The 20,305-nt window shown below is 52.6% G+C and overlaps 1 protein-coding gene across 1 annotated transcript in view; it reads right to left on the bottom strand.

Moving 5' to 3' along the window:
* MGAT5B (alpha-1,6-mannosylglycoprotein 6-beta-N-acetylglucosaminyltransferase B) overlaps window positions 1-9,071 on the bottom strand; it is an 80,357-nt gene extending 71,286 nt beyond the window's left edge. Inside the window, exons 1-2 of the mRNA XM_074554786.1 lie at window positions 8,748-9,071; window positions 1,924-2,036 (exon numbers count right to left, since the gene is read on the bottom strand). Coding sequence (XP_074410887.1) covers window positions 1,924-2,036; window positions 8,748-8,815 — 181 coding nt within the window. The 5' untranslated portion in view covers window positions 8,816-9,071. The remainder of the gene's footprint in view (window positions 1-1,923; window positions 2,037-8,747) is intronic.
* Window positions 9,072-20,305: the final 11,234 nt, after the last annotated feature.

Here is a 20,305-nt window from a genome sequence, read left to right as displayed (position 1 = left end):
TGTGCATTTCACCTGACTGGAATCTCAGAGAAAACATCAGGGGAAGCTCAGTCCATGGCAGCAGTGTCCTCCCAGAGCAGGGCAGTGACTGTCCCACCACACAAGTGTCTCCTGAGCTGATTTTGTGTCTTGCCAAAACAGGTGTTAAATACAACATAACACTTGCTAAAAATCAGAATATTTCTCTTCTACATTTCAGTACCTGCATTAAAAAAAAGGCTTTGCATAAAACCTGCATAAAAAGACCTGCATAAAACCATAAAGGCCTTTTATTTCCCCTTCCCTAAGGAGCAATTCCCACTCCCTGCAGGCCCCAAGTGCTCAAACCCACCGAGACCTCCAAGCACCTGAGCCAGACCCTCCACAGGTCAGACCAGAGGCAGCCCACACACCCACACTGATGCCAGTGCTGGTCCTGATCCTGCTGCTTCCCCATTTCCTGCTGGGAGCCAGGGTCAGCATTCCCAGCACTCAGCCCCACCTGCCACAGCTCTGGGTGTGAGCACAGCCAGGTTGGAGCCACAGGGCAAAGCCACACACGGCAAGAGAGGCCAACAGGGCTCTGAGCCATCCTGATAATCCCAAAAAGGGCCAGGAAGGAGCCGGGTGTGATAGTGTTCACAGGGGTCTGAGGATGAGGGAAGAGATGAGAATGTTGACTCCATGTTTCAGAAGGCTTGATTTATTATTTTATGATATATATTATATTAAAACTATACTAAAAGAATAGAAGAAAGCCTTCATCAGAAGGCTAGCTAAGGATAGAAAAAGAATGATAACAAAGGCTTGTGAGTGACCGAGACAGTCCGGACAGCTGGACTGTGATTGGCCATTAATTAGAAACAACCACATGAGGCCAATCACAGATGCACCTGTTGCATTCCACAGCAGCAGATAACCATTGTTTACATTTTGTTCCTGAGGCTTCTCAGGAGAAAAAATCCTAAGGAAAGGATTTTTCAGAAAATATCACGGCTACACCCATAGGAATGGAAGATCCAAGCACCGTCCTCCTGCATCCCTGGCACTCGTCAGCTCAGCTGGACCAAACACATGGGGACACCACATGGAGATCTTAGGTTGGAAATGGGGGTCTGTGTTCTGTCACCATCTGTCAGAGCTGGGGCAGTTCTCTGCTGTCCCTGGGGCAGTATTTTCTTTATCTCTCCACAGCCAACCCTCCCTCCAGGAGATCTCTGCTGTCCATGGCCACTGAGTGTCCCTGCAGGGCTGATCCAATCCCAGAACCCCATGGGGAGATGCTCCGCCCAGGGGAGGAGCCAAGCATTCCTACCTGGATCCAATCTGAGCCTGGCCCAGCACAGCAGCCTTTGCCCCCTGCATTGCCAGAGGAGCAGCTTTCTGCTGCCCTGCATGGCCAGAGGGAGCCCAGGCCCATCTGCAGCAGCCCTGGAGCTGCAGAGGAAAACTCCCCCCTTGTGCAGGATCCCTGCTGCAGCAGAGCCACAGCTGGCACTGCAGGAGGGCTGAGCCCCCATGGGATGGGGCTGGGACACCGCCCTGACACACAGGGGGCAGGGCATGCTCTGACTCTGGCAGTGCTGTTTTTGTTTGTTTGTACAATTGCATTTGTATTTTTAATTTTCCTAGTAAAGAGCTGTTATTCCTATTCCTATATCTTTGCCTGAGAGCCCCTTAATTTCAAAATGTCAGGTGTCAGGCTGTGTTCTGACTCTGTCAGTGTTGTTTTGGTTTACTGCATTGTTCATTTTATCTTTTTATTTTCTTCCCTAATAACTGTTATTCCTGCTCCCATATCTTTGCCTGAGAGCCCCTTAATTCCAAAATTATAATAATTCAGAGGGAGGGGGTTTGCATTTTCCATGTCAGGGGAGGTTCCTGCCTTCCCTAGCACACACTGTGTTCCCAGTGAGCCAGGCCAGGCTGTGGGGCCGTGCTCACCTTCGGTGCGGATGGTGAAGGGGGAGTCCCCCAGGCGCTTGGCTGAGAACTGCCCTCCCAGGGATGTCATCAGGAAGCACAGCGTGAAAAATCCAATGCCCAGCACGAAAATCCTGCAGAGAGAAAGCAGAGCTGGAGCAAGGTGTGATGAGCAGCCAGCCCCAGCACCCCGTGCCCATGGGGTAATCCTTCTGCACAGCAGCAGGAGAGGCTTTGGGTGTCTGGGGCAATCCCAGCTCCATCCCTGTGCCTCACCCAGCCCTGGCAGGGAGCAGCATCTGTGCAGTCCCAGCACCACCAGCACCTCACCCCAGACCCTTCACAAAGAGCCCAGGACACAAACCCTGGCACTGAGCAGGGGGTTTTGCCTGAGAGGCCCCTCTGAAATCCCTGCAGCCTCTCCAATGCAGGCCGTGAGGAATTGAGGCCTTGAGGAATTGAGGCCTTGAGGAAACCCCCATGCACTCAGGGGGAGTGGTGGATCTGCATCTTCAGCAGGGAAGCTAAACCAGACCACAACTACCCTGTGATGCTCCAGCAGGGCCAGCCCAGCAGCCCAGAGCACAGGAACACTACAATAAACAATTCCTGTGTTCCTCTGGGAGAGAAGAGTAAAGAGAGACCTTTACCTTCCCTTCCTCCCAAAGGATCTAAAAAAAAACCCTTTTAGTTTTTTATACAAAGCCTTTTGTTCCCCTGTAACTAGGCCAGCAGCACTGTCATTGTGTCCCCTGTGCACAAGGGGACAAGCTGGGACCTGCACTCGTGTGGCCTGGGGCCACCCCAGCCCTGCCTTACTCACAGGGCTGGCAGGGAAGTGGCTCCCAGGGGACACACAGGGCAGGATGGCACCTCCAGGAGGGACAGGAGCTCCCAGCACTGCTCCTGCCCTGCCCAAATTCAGCCAAGTCCCTCTTTTGGGGGTGGAAGGGCTGAAGGCAAGAGCTCTGTGCCAGGCTGGAGTGAAAAGCAGAGTGCTCTGTGCCAAGGGATGGATGTCTGGCCTCCTTCCACTGCTCAGAGGCGCTGCCATCATCCCCAGGACTCCTTGGAGGTGCAGCAGCCACAAAAAATAAAAATAAAAAAAAAAAGGGAAAAGCCCTGGCAGAGCCACTGCCAGGTGTCAGTGTGACACTCCCAGAGCAGCAGCGTGATTCAAACCCAGGGGAAATCTCCAGGAGGAGAAAGAGAAAAGACAACCCCAGCCAGCCTGGAGAAACAACAGGTTTGTAACAGGTAAATCAATCCTGAGTGGGGCAGGGAGCCCTCAGGGGTGCCCTGGCATTGCTGCCTTTCAGCATCCCTGAGCCAAAGGGAAGCAAAGCACAGAGCACAGCAGCCTGCAGCTCTCCTATAAGCTCTCAGCATCCTCCACAGGACTCAGGAGCCGCCACAGCACAGCCCCCCAGGCTGTTCCAGGGCCAGAGGAGCCCCCAGCCCTCCACTGAGCATCCTGCACAGCTGAAAAGCACAGGAATAGGAAAAGCCTTCAGCTCTGCACTGCAATTATCTGCTGCTGGAAAGGGCTAACAAATAAAGTGACCTGCTTCAAAGCCCTTGTTAGTGCCTGGAGATGTTGTGGAGAGCTCAAGTGCCAGGTCAAGCAGCTCAAGAAGGGCTGGGCTTCCCCAGGGAGATCTGGTGGAGGAGCTCCCTGCTGTCCCTGCACAGCACAGCCAGGCTTTCCTTGCCTGGAGAGGCTCCTGGGCACTGCCAGGGGATGCCCTGAGCTCCCACCTCCGTGCAGGCAGCTCTGATGCTGCTGTCACACAGACAGCACACACCTGAGCCCAGATCCAGGGCAGCCTCATCTCAGCAGCAGCCAGCTCAGGAACAAAGGGTTTCTTTGCCTGCTCCAAGAGGATCAGCCTTGCTCACAGCAGACAGACCCCTAACTCCTGCCCATCCCCATGGATCAGCCCTGCCCCATCCCCAGGGATCAGGGGCGCCTGGCTCTGGGCAAGCCAGTCTTCTCACCTCCCACCTAATCAGGGGGTAAAAGCAACACGCTGGGCTTGTCAGCACCAATGAGCTGTGCCAGCAGCACACCCAGCACCAGCACAAACCCTCCCTGACAGCCAGGCCAGAGCTGAAGCTGGGGAGCTGATCCACCTGGGAGAGCTGGAGCTGGGAGAGCTGGGGGAGATGGGAGAGCTGGAGCTGGGAGAGCTGAACCTGGGAGAGCTGGAAGAGCTGGAGCTGACCCACCTGGGTGAGCTGAAACTGGCAGAGCTGACCCACCTGGGAGAGGGGATCCACCTGGATGAGCTGAACCTGGGAGAGCTGAACCTGGGAGAGCTGGGAGAGCTGGCAGGGCAGACCCACCTGGGTGAGCTGACCCACCTGGGAGAACTGAACCTGGGAGAACTGGAGCTGACCCACCTGGCAGAGCTGACCCACCTGGCGAGGGGATGCTCAAGTGCATCGCTAGCACTGCCTGACATCCCCGTGCAGCTCAGATCCCTTCATTTCTGAATGAGCTGCCCTTAGAGGAGTGGAAAGCAGTTTCTACAGGATACCTAAACCACTGTGCACTCACTGATCCAGGCTCCCATCCCTGCAGGCACAGCCCCACAAGCAGTGAGCAGCAGAGCAGAGCCACCCCCTCCCCAGCTGTGGGATGTGCACACAGACACCACACAGCCCTCAGCCCCTCCAGAGCTGGCTGGGAGGAAGGTTTGCAGAGAGCTGAGGTCCAGCTCCAGCAGGGAGGTGATGGTGGAGGCAGCAGAGCGTCCCTGATGCTGCAGAGTAACGTGGTGTCCCATAAATAGCTTGGAGAGGGGGTGATCTGGGGACGTCAGTGCCTCATCTGCCATTGCCACAGCCTGAGCCCAGAGCAGGGAAAGGCTCTCAGGAGCACCCTGGAGGGGATTGCTGCACCCAGCTTGGCTTTGAATTTGCCCTCAGGGAATGCTGTCCGGAGAGAACAGCAGGCTGGAGAAGAAACAAACTGAAAGAGCTCAAAGCCCAGGCAGGTCCTGCACCCCAGGGTCCATCCTGGTCCAAAACCCACCCATGGCCCTGTCCTGGTATCCCCATTTTAAAAAAGCATCACCTCAATAAATGCTCAGCCCCGATCCTGCTCTCACACCTCCTATTGACAATATCTTCATCATTATGCAAGACCTTGGTGATGCTTTTTAATCTTCATAATTATAGTCTGGCAAGGAGGGATCCTTAAACACTGAGCAGAAAGAAAAAGGGGAAGGGAAGAAAAAGCTACAAAGGTGATCTGTGCTCTACCATCTCCCTCGGAAACTAAACCTTTTTCATTTTGACTGGATTACAGAGAGAGTAGGGGAGATGCAAGATGGGTTTTTTTCCTTAAAAAAAATTAGAAAAAAGGAAAAAAGAGGAATTGGAGCTTTACGGGAATTGCTGTCCTTGGGAGATCAGTGGATCCAGCCCAGAGCAGTGCTCCAGGGAGCAGGGATGGTGCAGGGCTGGGCTTTCAGCCTGAGAACCCCAAATCCTTTACTTTTGCTCCTGTTCTCCAGGTGAATAAAAGTGCCTGGCCCAGACTCACCTGAGTGGAAACTCCCTATACAGAAAACAAATTTACCACAAAGTAGGTAAAACATACCAGATCCCAGATGGTCCAAATGCACTGGGTTCTCTCCCCCAAAATCAAAACTCTCTGAAGACTCTGGAGTTCCAAGGACCAAATTACATCTATGCTGCATGCTGGCTTTGCCTGTCATCCATGTCACGTTTAATTCATCACTTTGGCACAGTTTGGTGCCAAGTCACTCTCCACATCCTCCCCAAACTGAAATGTTCACAGTTCTGGGCTCTGGCTTGGTGCCCAAAAGAAAAGAAAGTGAAATTCCTCAAGTGTTAAATGAAAACTGGAAGTGATGCCCCAGCCATGGAGGATTTTGGCCCATGGAACTGAAGGCTGGATGTGACCAGGAGGGTCTGAGTGCTGAGCTGGGATGTGCTGGGGGAGGAAGGCCAGCACACCCAGCAGGATGGGGCTGTGGCACTGGGGATGTGACACTGGGACTGTGCCCATGGTGCCACATCACCCAGCTGGGACCCACAGGGAGAATCCTGCAGGGGGAAACCAAGGGCTGCAGGTCAGGTAACACCTTTAATTCGACAAGATTTCAACTCCCAAAAGCTGAGCCACCATTCCTACCAGCAGAAGTCAGGCTGATGAATGACTCCTCTCCCTCAAACTCTTTTTGCTTGGAATCTGACAGGGTTGTGGCGCTGTCACACTGATGCTCAGCCATGGGATCCATGCAGGGACCAGAGTGAGCTCTCACTGACCACTGCCACATCCCACAGAAAGCCTGGCTTGGGTTCCCAGCTGGTGAACAGAGCTACAGAGCCAAGGGCTGGGTGAGCCGGGCCAGGGCTCCTTGGTGAGTTCTTGCCTGGACCCAGCTCTCCTGCCTGGACCCAGCTCTCCTGCCTCTCACCATCATGAGTGAGACCCCTTTGGTGCTGAGATGGAGTCAGAGCCACCCCTGGCCATTGCTGTGGTTCCCCAGACTGATCTGCTCCCTCTCTGCAGGTGCTCTCCCAGCTCAGGGCTCTGCATTGCTTTGCTGAGCGTGTCTGGAGGGAGGTTAATGAAATGTTTTGGTGCACAGGGTCAGGTTTCCTGCTGCTGTTTGCCGATGGCACCGATCCCCATCAGGCAGGGGATCACACCAGGGATTCCCAGAGCAGCGAGGCTTTGCCCAGCCAGCAGCAGGGAACCTGGGCATTTACAGGACCCGTCCTGGCTGCCAGCACCTTCTCCCACTGAAGATAAAAATAAAAAAATAAAAAATAAAAAATGCAAATAAATAAATTAAAACAAATTAAAATAAATTAAAATAAAATAAAAATAAATTAAAAAATAAAATAAAGTAAAATAAAATAAAATAAAATAAAATAAAATAAAATAAAATAAAATAAAATAAAATAAAACTGCTGGGGGTTATCCCTGACCCACAGCTGAGGATGGGGGTGCTGATGTTAGGGGAGCAGAGCTGATTGGCACCAGGCTGGAGCTGGGCAGTGCCAACACTCAGCCACGCTGGGCTGGGAGCAAGGTGACACAGGACTGTGGCATGGGGGGGTGACATTCATGGCAGCAGCAGGGAGGAGGGGCAGAGGTCCTGGCACTGTGGGACAGTAAGGAGAGGGGCTTGGGAATTCCTCCTCTTGCACAGGGAGAGCCTGGCTGTTAAATCAAGGTAACCCTGGTAGTTCCAGTGGCACCAACACTGGTCTCTACTGGTTGGAGAGCAAAAGCCAGCCCAGGGCACATGGCCAGGACAGTGCAACCAGAGACCATCCAGCCACCACAAACCCCTCACCCACACTCATCCTCACCCCTGATGGGGCTTTGTGATCACCCTGCCATCCCTGTGCTCTCCCCTGACCCCAGGTCACTGCTGCAGATGGGGTTCCCTTGCCTCAGGAGTGATGCCCAGGGCACAGGGATGCTCCAGCCAGCCACCTCCCCAGTGTGGAACTCAAACCAAGTCAGGAGAGCAAACAGCCAGGCAAAGAGCATCCCCCGGGGTGAGTGTGCCCTTCAGTCACTCCCTGCTCCACTCCTGAGCTCTGGGAGCCCTCACACCTCTGTCAGTGCTGTGTGCCCTCCCCGTGGCCAAGTTCCTCAGTCCCAGGGCAGTGCCGCGGCATCCAGAGCAGAAATCGCTCCAGGCAAACAGAGCCGAGCAGCTCCCGAGGAGAGGCAGGAAACCTCTCACACCTGAGTGCCAGCCCAGCCTGTCCTCCCTCCCTCCCGACAGGCGGTACCCGGGCTAAGCAAAAGGCACCGAGCCGATCCCTGCGGTGACCCCAGAGCTCCGAACACAGCAGGGAGCGCTGGAAGCCGCTGGGCTGGGCTGGCCCCACCTTGAGCTTCGTCCCCCGGCACGTTCCCCTCTATGTCTAAGGGGTTTTGGTCCCTCTCCCCATCGGAAAACCACCTAAGTGCCAACATCTCCCAACATCTCAAGCTCGGGAACAACCCAAGCACGTCTCCGGCGAAGCAAAGAAGCCGGAGAGCAAGGGCTGGAGAGGGGAAGCGAATGTACGAAAGCAGAAATGGGGAGTTACAGCAAGGGGAAAAAGCAAAGGGTGGGTACGGGTGTGCTGGAGCCGGAGGGGTTCAGGTCTGGACATCCACCCCAGCCCCACTGCCAGCTCAGGGCGGGATTCGGAATCCCCAGCTGCACCAGCCCGCTCAAACCAGAGGAACCGAATCCCCTCGAGTACCAACATCTCCAAGAACCTTTCCCAGAAAAGCCGGCGGCAGCAGCCCCGCGATAACCCCGGAGACACCGGGGCGAGCCGGGACCGGCAGCCAGCGGGAGCTGCAGGAGCCGCACGGTGCCCACGGGCAGCCCTGCCCGGACCCTGCATGGATCCTTGCATGGATTCGTGAATGGATCCCTGTCCGGACCCCTGCCCCGCAGGCAGCCCTGCCCGGACCCTGCATGGATCCCTGCATGGATCCCTGCCCGGACCCCTGCCCCGATCCGTGCCCGCATCCCTGCCCCGCGGGCAGCCCTGCCCGGACCCTGCATGGATCCGTGCCCCGATCCCTGCCCGATCCCCGCCATCCCCAGCCCTGCCTGGATACCTGCCCCGATCCCTGCCCGATCCCTGTCATCCCCAGCTGGGCTCTATCCCCAGCCCTGCCCCGATCCCTGCCCGGTTCCCTGCCCATTTCCCTGCCCGATCCCCGCCATCCCAGCCGGGCTCCATCCCCGCCCGGATCCCTGCCCCGCAGCCGCAGCCCCCGCACCCTTCTCTCTCCGCCCGCAGGATCCGGGCGAGGCAGAAGCGCCAGGAGGAAACCCCAACTTTACCTAAAGGGTCTCAAGGTGACGAGGCATCTCCTGACCATTATCTTGCCATCCGCGTTGACAGTGATCATCGTTCGGAGTCGCGGGCAGGGGGCGGCCCCGCGCCCCCCCAGCAGCGGCGAGCGGGGCTGTGCGGGCCGGGGGGCGCTGCGGGGACCCCCCCCGCCCTAGCCTTGCCCCTGCCCGCTGCCGGCCGAGCCCATGGCCGGGCCCCCGGGCTCCGCTCCGCTCCGCGCACCCCGCGCTGCGGCTCCGCTCCGCCCCGAGCCGCCCCGCGGAGCCTCCGCCGCGCTCCGCCGCGCTCCGCGTGCCATCTAGCGGCTGCCGCGCCCGCGCAGGGGGGGTCGGGCAACGGGGAAGGGGGGGTGAAGGTGGGCACCCCCCCGAGGTGAGGGGATGGCGTTTTGTGCGGGGGGGATAAGCGGGTGTGGGCGGAGAGGGCGGCAGCATCCCCGCGCAGGTGACAGATCCCGGCGAGGGGACCCCGGGAGGCAGGGATGACCAGAAATGCCACTCAGCACCGTGCCCGGGTGATGTTTGATTTGGGGGGGAGGTTAGGCAGAAAAACCTGGCAGAAAAACCAAACCTCCCTTGTGGGTAAAAGCGGGTCTGAGTCTGTGACAGCACCAGGCTGCAGCCCTGCGGCCCCATCTCTCTCGGGGGCACAGTCACAGCCACAACGTGGCTCCCCGAAGTCCCCGGGTCTTCCAGGGTGCTGCCAAGGGGACCAGGGTGGTGTCCTTGAGAAGACAAAGAGCTGAGGCAGGGGAAGCAGTGCTGAGCTCAGCAGAGGTGTTTCCGGCTCTCCTGTGGAAGGTGACAAGCACAAAAACCTCACAAAAGTTGGGGCTTAAAGGAGCCGAGTGTGCACAGAGCCCCATTTCCAAACCCAGCCAGGATGGGGGGTGAGGGAAGGGATGCAGCACCCTGGGGTGAGCACAGGATGGCTGGAAGGACAACGCTGTCCCCCTTTGGCCAGGCTGTGGTCTGGGGGGCTGTGGTGCCAACAGAGCCCCTCATGCCATGCTGGCCCCATGGCTGTCTGTCCCTCTTTGCTCTGGGTACCACCACAGGTACCATAAAGCACAGGGTGACACTGCAGACAGCTGTCCCTTTGCCTTGTCCACAGTGGGATGCTCTCCTCCCATGGTCTTCCTCAGCCTTTCTCCATCCCAATTTCCTCCAGAGAGAGAAACCTCCCTGCAGCCCCACCTGCCTGGCCTGGCTCAGTGATCTGCACCTCAGGTGCTGAATTCCAGCACCAGCCACCCACTCCTCTACAAACTAACCCTGCTTGTGCACAACCTCAGGGTTTTCTCTGAGTGTGAAATGCCAGGGTTTTCCTGGGGGGCCGAGGAGGAGGAAATGCTGCTGTGGTGCTGCATTTCCATAGGCACCCCAGATGCTTACACTGCTTCCTTCTCTCCAGTGGAAGCCAGGGTCAGCAAAGCTCCAGGGAGCATGAAGCTGCAACAGCACCAGCCATGAGTGAGCTCAAGGACAGCAGCTGGAAATTTACCCCAAACCAGAATTTTTTTGTCATAAAACAGCACTTTTTTTCCAGCCAGAAGTGAGAGGCAAAATAATATTCTCCAGGATTTCTTAAATGCTGGAGGATTTTTGTGTTTATCCACACTTTTTGTGGGCAGGTGCCAGGGAAGGAGCCATTGCCACAGCAGGTCTGGGTGGGATCCCAGCAGGATGCAGAGGGATGGATGCACAGACTGAGGACTTGCAGCAAGTGTGGCTCAGAGGAGCAGCCAGCAGTGCCAAGCCAAGCCCTCAGGTAAGGACAGCCTTCCCTGGAGCCCACCCTTATGTGGGGACCTCATGGACACAACCAGCAGCCCCCAAACACCAGCTGGGTGCTCATTTGCTCTTTTGGGTGCAGCTGGGAGCACCAGGGCTCCTCTGGAGAAGCCACCTGGTGTTCCTCACCTGGACATTGGGCAGGGAGGGAGCAGCAGCCTGGTGAAGGTGCTGTGGGGATCCTGCTAGCCCGGATTTCCTGCCTGCTCACTCCATTCCCAGCTCCTGACAGGAATCACCTGAGCTGTAAAACCACCTCAAAATCTGGTGCTGCCCTCCAGAGCCCGGCTCCAGCCGGCAGCAGGAGGCAGAGCCCTTCATTCCAAAATTTCTTTCCAAGATCAGCTCAGCTCCATGGGGCTGGAAACCTCCCTAGTGCACACAAACACTGCATGGAGGGGGTGGTGGGGCAACCTGGGCACGGCTGGTGTGTGCCAGGATCCAGCTGTGCCTTCCCAAGAGCCTGGGAGGGACAGGGCACATCCCAGCCAGGAGTGCAGGGCAGGGGGGACCAGGGCTCAGTGAGGGGGGAATTCTGTGGGATGGGACCCTCTGACCTCCATAAGGAAAACCCCAAAGTGCTTCTGTGCATCCCACAGCTCTGGGTTGTGCCAAACCAGCTCTTCCCAGTGGCAGCAGCTTCCCAGCAGGAAAGGTCTGGGGTGTGGTGGAGCACCACAAATTAATTATTTAAGGATTAGGGGTGAGTGACACTGAGGGGAGAAGGGACCAGGGAGGAGATGGTGTCCTCCCATTCCTCCTTCCAGAGCTGATCCTGGGCTGGAAAATGCCCCCAAAGGGTTTGGATGTTTCTTGGGCAGGCAGAAGGCAGCTCAGCCACTTTGGCTTCCTCCAGTGCCTCCTGCAGTACTGACCTGGAAAATAAAATAAAAATAAAATAAAATATAAAATAAAATATAATAAAATAGAAAATAATTAAAATAAGAAATAAAGTAAAATAATTAAAATAAAAATAAAATAATTTTAAAATAATATTAAATAGTTAAAAAATAAAATAATTTAAAAATAAAATGAAATAATTAAAATAAAAATTTAAATAACTAAAATAAAAATAAAAATATTAAAATATAAAATAAAGTAAAATAAAATAGTTAAAATAAAAATATAAAAATAATTAAAATAATTAAAATAAAATAAAATAAAATAAAATAAAATAAAATAAAATAAAAATAGAAATCTGCTCTTGTCAATCTCCATGCCCATCCTGGCAGGGTGCTGGGATCAGAGGAGAGCGACAGTCAGAGTGAGTTCTGCAGCTCCCAATTCCCACCAGGATCAGCCATGCAGGATCCATCCCCCCAGGGATGGGAACGTGGCATTCCCCACCCCCAGGGCCCTCATCCCCAAGGAGAAGCTCTGCAGCAGCCAATCCTTTCCCTGTGCTGCTGCTTGAAACAAAAGCTTAATTAACTACCAGCTCACTGTCTGTTTAGAGGGATAAATCTACAATCCAAGCATGGTAATAAAGCACTGAATTATCTTCTTCAGCAGCTGAGAAGCAATAGCCCCAAAAATCAATGTGCTGGAGTTATACAGCACACACACACAGATTTGTTTGTTGTCCTGAATTCAGCAGCAGCAGGGAATGGAGAGAACCAACTCAGCAGCCAGCTGGCCCAAAAGAAACCAGTTTGGCACCAGTTAGAGCCCCTGCCCACCCAGAGGGAGGATCCCTGGTGCAGGGTCCTGCCTGTAACTGGGGCAGGGCCAAAGCTCCAGATGCAGCACCAAAGCATCCTCTGGGAGATGGGACTCACCTGCACCACTGCCCCAGTGTCCTGGTTTAGGGCAAATTTGGGAGGAAAACTCCAAATGGGGTCCCTGTAGAAAGCAAATTCAAGTGGCCCCTCCCCTCTGCTGGTCTTGGAGACAAACCTCTGTCACAGACATCTTTTATGGAAAATCCTTTCCTTAGGATTTTTCCTCCTGAGAAGCTGAGAGACCTCAGGAACAAAATGTAAACAATGATTATCTGCTGCTGTGGAATGCAACAGGTGCATCTGGGATTGGTCTCGTGTGGTTGTTTCTAATTAATGGCCAATCACAGTCAGCTGGCTCGGACTCTCTGTCCGAGACCAAAGCTTTTGTTATCATTCTTTTCTATTTTATTCTTAGCTAGCTTTCTGATGAAACTTTTTCTTCTATTCTTTTAGTATATTTTTAATATAATAAATATAATAAAATAATAAATCAAGCCTTCTGAAACATGGAGTCAGATCCTCGTCTCTTCCCCAATCCAAGAACCTCTCTGAATACTGTCACAAACCTCCTTTGAGACATGTGGAAAAACCTGTTTATTTATCAATTAAAAACTGTTTATTTAACAAGGAGAGTACTCACAGACATGGAAAATGAATAAAATTAAACAATGGAACCTCTCACTTTTCTGAAGAGATGGCAAACTCAGAACATCCTTTTGCTTGCTCAGTCTCCATCAGTCCCTCTGGCACTGGAAATGCCACATCCAGGCCCCAGTGGGCCACAGGTGAGAGCTCCTGGTGTTTTTCTGGGTGTTCAGTCCAGAGCAGGGCCAATCAGTTCCAAGAAAAAGAAAAACCACAGTCCAGAGAACTTCTCTGCCTCAGCCAGCTAAAAAATAACTAAAAGCAGAGGAGAGCTCTGTCCTGCTGTCTGTCCGTGCTGCAAACACAGTTCAGGAGAAGGAATGTGGAGGAACAAGTGCAGCTTCTGAAAACCACACTTTGTTATTAACTCTGTTATTAAAAAATAACAAAATTTGTGCTTAACAAAAATTGTTGAACCACTCTTTGTTATTAACTTTTTATTAACTTTGTTAACAAACTCCACACTTCTTCTCACCCTCTTTGCTCTCAGAATCAACCTTAAAGGTGCAGAACTTAATATCCAGCACAAATAGAACAGCCAACTGGGGATAGAAGCATCATAAAGTCACCCTGAGACACCCAGCAAAAGACCTTGGGGATCTTCAGCTGATCCTTGGTAGCTGTGCAGCCCCTCAAAGCTCCCTGCACAGAACGTCATGGTTTGGGTGACCACAGCTGCAGGAAAGGGGTAATAAATGCAGGAGGGCTGTAACCCACCATAAATAAAGCCTAAAATACATTATTGCAAAGGTCACAGATGCACACACATCACTGCTCAGCTGGGGGCTCCTCCAGACAAGCCACAGTGACAGATTTATCGGGGCTTTGGTGAGCAGTGCCTATGTATTCTTTAAAAAAAGAATACAATCTCTGTGATCGGATAAATACTGATTTCCCAATTACGCTGTGGGCCCCCAAGCAGCCATCAACAAAGAGTGTGTTAAACTCTACACTACAAAAATGTGAGAACTTTATAACTCCCTCCCCATTAACAGGCTAACCTATCTTTAAATAGGAGAATTAATGCTAGAATGAGTAACCAGGGTCCTGCCTCTACGACACAAGCTTACATCCATACATTATTAACGAATCACCAATATATGACAAATCAAACAAGCAGAGTATTAAATATCTTGTTAATGTGCTGGGGGTCCAAAAGCAGCCCAGGACCCTCCAGAGCCTCCCCACTCCAGCCCAGGACCCTCCTCAAATGCTTCCCAAAGCCTGGGGCTCGATCTGCCCGTGTTCCATCCTCTCCAGCCCCCAGCTGCTGGGTGTTCATGGACAAACAGCGATCCCAGAGGGGGACAATGCCAGCGAGCAGCAGAGTTGTAATGTGCTGTGACAAGGCACTTCCTGAAGTTCTCCCCGCACACAGCCTTGCCCTTGAGATAACAGAGATAATTTGATTGCAGGAGCTGCCGTGCCCAAGCGCTTTGGGCATTAGGATCACTTAGTCACCGTAATCCTCTGTCCCCCCAGGCGACACTGCTGGGGACAGGGAGCTCTGTTATTGACACAAACACTGGCTCAGCCTCAATTGCTGCATCCCCGCCTCTGCCCAGTTCTGTTCAACAGGGCAGAGAGGCTCCGAGGGATCTCCTCTGCCACTGAGCATCACCGGCCAGGGGCAGCAAAAAAAAAAAAAACAAACCCTAAATTTGCTCCTCAGAGCACTGAGCAAAGAGCAAGGGAGGGCATGGCAGTGTCCTGAAGCCACCTCTGCATCCCCACACACGGGATGCTCCCCGAGACTGCTGGAAGGGACCAAGAGGAGCCAGCAAAACCCCTGGGCATGTGTGGCCTTGCTGCTGCCAGAGTAGGAAATGTGGGTGCTGAGGATCAATCCACCAGCCTGCAGAAGATGCAACATTTCCCTCAAACACCTGAAGTGCAGGAACACTGCTCAGCTAGCAGGCAGCAGTGAGAGGGCACCTGACCCTGCCCTGGGGAGATTCACCAACCGTGAGGGTCCCAGAACCTGTCCTCTGCTCCATGGGGCTGCTCTCTCTTCCTCAGGGCTGTTCTCTGACCCCTAGAGCTGCTCTTTGCTCCCTGGAGCTGTTCTCGATGTATTTTGGTCCCTGGGGATGTTCTCTGGTCTCTGAAGCTGTTCTCTGGTCCCCAGAGCTGTTCCCTGGTCTCTTGATCTGTTCTCTGATCCCTGGAGCTGTTCTCTATGTTTTCATGTCCCAGGGGATGTTCTCTGGTCCCCAGAGCTGTTCACTGGAGCTGTTCTCTATGTTTTCTGGTCCCCAGAGCTGTTCTCTGCTCTCTGGATCTGTTCTTTGGTCCCTGGAGCTGTCACTGGGGCTGTTCTCTGATCCCTGGAGCTGTTCTACATGTTTTCATGTCCCTGGGGATGTTCTCTGCTCCCTGGAGTTCTCTGTTCCCTGGGGTTGTTTTCTGGAGTTGCTCTCTGTTTCCCGGATCTGTTTTCTGGAGTTCTGTGTTCCCTGGAGTTGTTCTCTGGTTTCTGAGCTGTTCCCTGGAGCTATTCTCTGTTCCTGGATCTGTTTTCTGGAGTTGTTCTCTGTTCCCTGCAGCTGCCTGTCTGGGTCCCAGTGGGCTGCTCCACCAGGCAGACACCGATCTCTGTCTCTTCCTGCTCTGGGACAGCAGTGGGAGCCCAGGGGTGATGTTGGTGATGTTCAGCATTTCTGCACTGCCTGAAGGCATCCCTGGGGGCAGATCCAGCAGGGCTGAGGCTGCCTGCAGCCCCCAGCCCATGGGAGCTTCCAGAGGGGAACAGGAGCAGCATTCCAGCCCTGGGATCCCCGGGATGCTGCAGCCCCCAGCACTCAGGATGGGTGCAGGAGTGTTGGGGGTGGGATGGTGGGGATGGATGGAGATGAGAGATCTCTGCAGCCAGGGGTGGAACTTGGGGTTTATTGCAAAGGGCCTGGGTGCAGGGCCCTGCTGGGAGCTGCCAGCCACAGCTCAGAGCAGGCCCAAAGAGAAGAGAGGGGTAGAGAGGATGAGAGGGTAAGAGAGTGAGGTTCCCGTTACAATACAATAAATCTTCTTCTGTGTTGAATGTTCTGATTCTCACTAACCAGTCTAGTACAATATACAAAATCCTATAGCATTTCCATACAGCCTATAAAAATCATTACGTTACCACACTGTGTTACATTTTAAACCCTAAAAACTCCTCTTTGGAGCCCTTCTGCCAAGCTGGCAGGGTCTGCTCTGACCCTTGGGCCTGTCTGCAAGCAGAGGGTGTTGTTCCATCAAAAGGGGATCACCTTCAGCCGGCCACACCATTGTTTTCCAGTTGTTCAGTAATTAAGGTATCTCAAAGCTTGCTTTCATTTCAATCTCACTTATAGTTTCCATATTCTCAAAATCTTTTGCCAGACAATCATATTTATAAGGCTTTCCTGTTTCATCTTCCCCAAGGGATGGGCTCTCAGCATCAATGGGGAGCAGGGGGAGCATCCCAGCCCTGGATCCCAGGGATGCTGCAGCCCCAGCGCCGCTGGCACAGCCAGGACCCGTCCTGTGCTCAGGCACTGTTGGAAGAGCAGAGCCAAGTCAGGTGTAAAACAGGAGATTCTGCAGCTCCCGACAGCTCAGGGCTGTCAGCGCTGCCTTGCAGGGGAATTTGGGCAGCTCCTGCTCCTCCAGCCTGTCAGCACTTCGAATCCTTCACTTCCATTAGCTGCTAATTCGCTAATTCAGCAGAGGAGAATAATCGATGTAGGGATCACTCCTCAGCTCCCAATAGGGTTATGTGTTCTGAGAGCAGCGGGGAAGCTGAATTTCCCTTTCTCCTCCTGCTTAAATAAACTCATGCATTTCTCTCACTATGTTAATTAAACCCAGCAACGACCCCGGCTTCAGCGAGAAGCAAACACAAAAGGTGAAAGGAAAACCTGCAGCAGCTTTATCGGTCACAAAGGGCTCCTGGCTCCCCGGCTGCAAAGGGAGACGCTCCGAGGAAACACGAGCAGCAATTAAAAATTAAAGAGAGAGGAAGATGTGCGCAGCAGAGAAGGGAGGTGCAGTGCGATCGCATTAAGGGGCAGCTCCTCATTCCCCTGGCGAGCACAATTCCCTCACTGGGCACAATTCCCTCACTGGGCAGCTCTGCCAGCTCCATCCAGGGGCAACAAGGAAGGGACAGAGCCCAGAGTAAAGGAGAGCAGCAGGACAATGGGAAATGCTGAACCATTGCTCCTGACGAGGACAGAGCATCCTTCCTCCCTTTGGGTGGGGTTATTTGAGGATAAACACCCCCGAGAGCCCTCACGGGAAGGGGAGCAGGGAAAGTGAGCCCCGAGGGCTGGATGTGCCCCTTGGCCGGGCAGATCCTCAGAGCTGCCAGCTCAGGTTTGCCTCCCCCCTGTGCCTCTCTGTCACACTCAGCTGAGCACATTTCCCAGCCCAGGAGGACAATACATCGCTCAGCCATTGGATTAGCATCGAAAGGACAAGAAAAACCCTCTGGAGGAGCCTCCCAGACTTGTTAGCACGTTATGCTGAGCTCCTGCAGCAAGTGCTGCCTGCTCGGAGAGGGAGAGTCCAGGAGCTCCCCCAGCATCCCAGAGGATGAGGATGGATTTTATCCCCTGGGGAACAAGACTGGGAGGCTCCCCCAGCATCCCAGAGGATGGATTTTATCCCCTGGGGAACAAACCCAGTAGGGTCCAGGAGCTCCCGCAGCATTCCACAGGATGAGGATGGATTTCATGCCCTGGAGAACAAACCCAGCAGAGTCCAGGAGCTCTCCCAGCCATCCCGTAGGATGAGGGTGGATTTTAACCCCTGGGTAATAAGCCCAGGAGAGCCCAGGAGCTCCCCAGCCCTCCCATGGGATAAGGATGGATTTTATCCCCTGGGGAACAACCCCAGCAGGGTCCAGGAGCTCTCCCAGCCATCCCATAGGATGAGGGTGGATTTTATCCCCTGGGGAACAAACCCAGCAGGGTCCAGGAGCTCTCCCAGCCATCCCATAGGATGAGGGTGGATTTTATCCCCACCAACCTGGGGGCATCACCCTGCACAGGGTGGAGACCTCGTGGTGGAGCTCAAGGTGAAAAGTGGGGCTGAAAAAGGGGAGCAGGGAGAGCTGAAACACCCCCAAGAGGCTCCTGTATCCACAAGGATTCACTCAGCCACCCAGGGCTCACTTCAAGAGCCCTAAATGAGCCCAGCAGGGCACTCACACCCTTGCAAGGTGCCAGAGCTGCCAGTCCCTGCAGAGAGCAGCCAGTGCTGGAGCAGGAGGAAGGTTCAGCCAAATTAAGAGGGACAAGATACATCAAGCTTCAGCTGTAATTAAAGAAAATCAAGTCAGGGGTGAGAAGAATTCTCCAGCCTTTTAATTACTACAGGAGGGTCGAGGCTGCTGCACAGCACTCACAGCCCTGTTGCTGTGTCAGGAGGCTGAGAGTGGGAGAAGTCTCATTTTGCAGCCCCCTCTCTGCCACAAGGCTTCAAAATTAATCCAGGAAATCCTAAACTGTCCTGAGTTATTCAAATATATAATAAATATAATATATAATAAATATATAAATATTTTATTTATATACATATATATATAATTATATATATATATAATTCATTATTTCATTATATATTTGAATTCATTATATGTTTTATATATATATATATATATATATATAATGAATTCAAATATATAATAAAATAATGAAAAATGGAAAGCCCCCAGCTATGGCTGTGATCATGCAATTAGACTGTGAGAAAATAAACCTCTGAAACCCTCAGACATTCAAAACCTGAGAGACTTCATGATGAAAAATGTTCACTTTTCACATACAATGAGTGGAAATAATTTTAGGTTTTTATTATTATTATTATTATTTTAGAAAGGAAATAAGCATATTTCAATCCAGTCAAGAGTGAAATTGAGTTGAACAACAAAGCAATTTCTATTAGTAGATACCAAGGGGGAAAAAATATGGATGAATAGGAAACTCACAAAGAAATGTGTCAGACAATTGTGGAATTAGGAATTAAGAGATTTTGCTTCACTGCTGATAATATAAGCACATAATGATCTACCTCATCCCTCATGTGCTCCCTTCCTGTAACAACAACACTGTAAAATCACAGCAGTGGAAAAGATTGGGGTTTAATTCTGCCCTCCATCCAGCAGGGGAGGGAATGGGGTGCTGTGCTTAGGATCTCCAATTAGGGCTGCTCCCCTTTTCCTACAGAGCATCTCCTCTTCCCATCCCATTCCTCTTCACCTTCTCCAGACACTGCTGGTGCTTTTGGGGGCAGGCAGTGTTGAAGATTGCAATGCAAGATGTTTTCTTATTACCATCTGTATGGCAGATTACCTTTGTCAAGTGGGCAGTTTGCCTTATCTCTCTCTTTGAGTGACCCCAATCACTCCTCCCTCGGGAGGGACACCTGCTGATAACAGCTATTGAATGTCCCTGCATGGCTGATAAGAACTACAGCATCCCATTGGGAGATGGGAGCCCAGAGGGAGGAGCCAAGCATTCCTACCTGGATATAATCTGGAGATTCTGGAACACCAGCACGGCTTCTCCACTGGATTCCCCAGAGGAGCAGCAGCTGCCTCTTCTTCCCCTGGATCTTCAGAGGAAGAATCCATCCTTCTCTCCAGGATCCCTGCTCTAACAGAACCACCCCTGACACTGCAGGAGGGCTGAGCCACAATTCCAATGGGACTGCTGCCAACAGCCTGACCCACAGGGTGTCAGGTTGTGTTCTGACTCTGGCAGTGTTGTTCATATGTACTGCATTGTTTATTTTATCCTTTATTTTTTTCCTTTCCTAATAAAGAACTGTTATTTCCTGCTCCCATATTTTTTTTGCCTGAGAGCCCCTTAATTTAAAATTTATAGCAATTCCAAGGGGTGGGGAGGGTTTACATTCTCCATTTCAGAGTAGGCTCCTGCCTTGCCTTTCCAAACCAAGACAGGCAGCATCCCACTGTCCCCTCCTGAGGGTCCCCATCCCAGGCCACACAGCAGCACCACAGGTTCCCTCCTCATCTCATCTCCATTGCCAAGGATCCCAGTCCTTTGGTTAAAAACTTAAAGTTTGAATAGTCTTAATCATCAAATCTTAAAGCAATTACACTGCCCTAAATCTTTATTGGCTTTAAAGATTAACTTCTCATCTCCGGCAAGGCAGCTCCACTTGTTTCTGCTCAGCAGGATCACAATTTGAATATGGAGACAAAGGAATATTGATCACGCCCTATATTGCTAAATGGAATTTTTTGTACCTTTTTCCATCATTTTTCTTTCTTTTCTATATTTCTTCTCCTGCAGACAAGGCAGTGAAGGTGAACTGCAGCAGGAGCCGAGGCTGGAGCTGCCAGGTGCTCTGTCACAGAGGCAGGGAGGAATGCAAAACTCAATTTCCAGCAAGTCCTGATCC

This window comes from Zonotrichia albicollis, chromosome 19 (assembly GCF_047830755.1).
Source record: "Zonotrichia albicollis isolate bZonAlb1 chromosome 19, bZonAlb1.hap1, whole genome shotgun sequence".
NCBI lineage: Eukaryota > Metazoa > Chordata > Aves > Passeriformes > Passerellidae > Zonotrichia > Zonotrichia albicollis.
The sequence above is the reverse complement of the archived record's forward strand: the minus strand, read 5'-3'. Positions and strand labels throughout refer to the sequence as shown.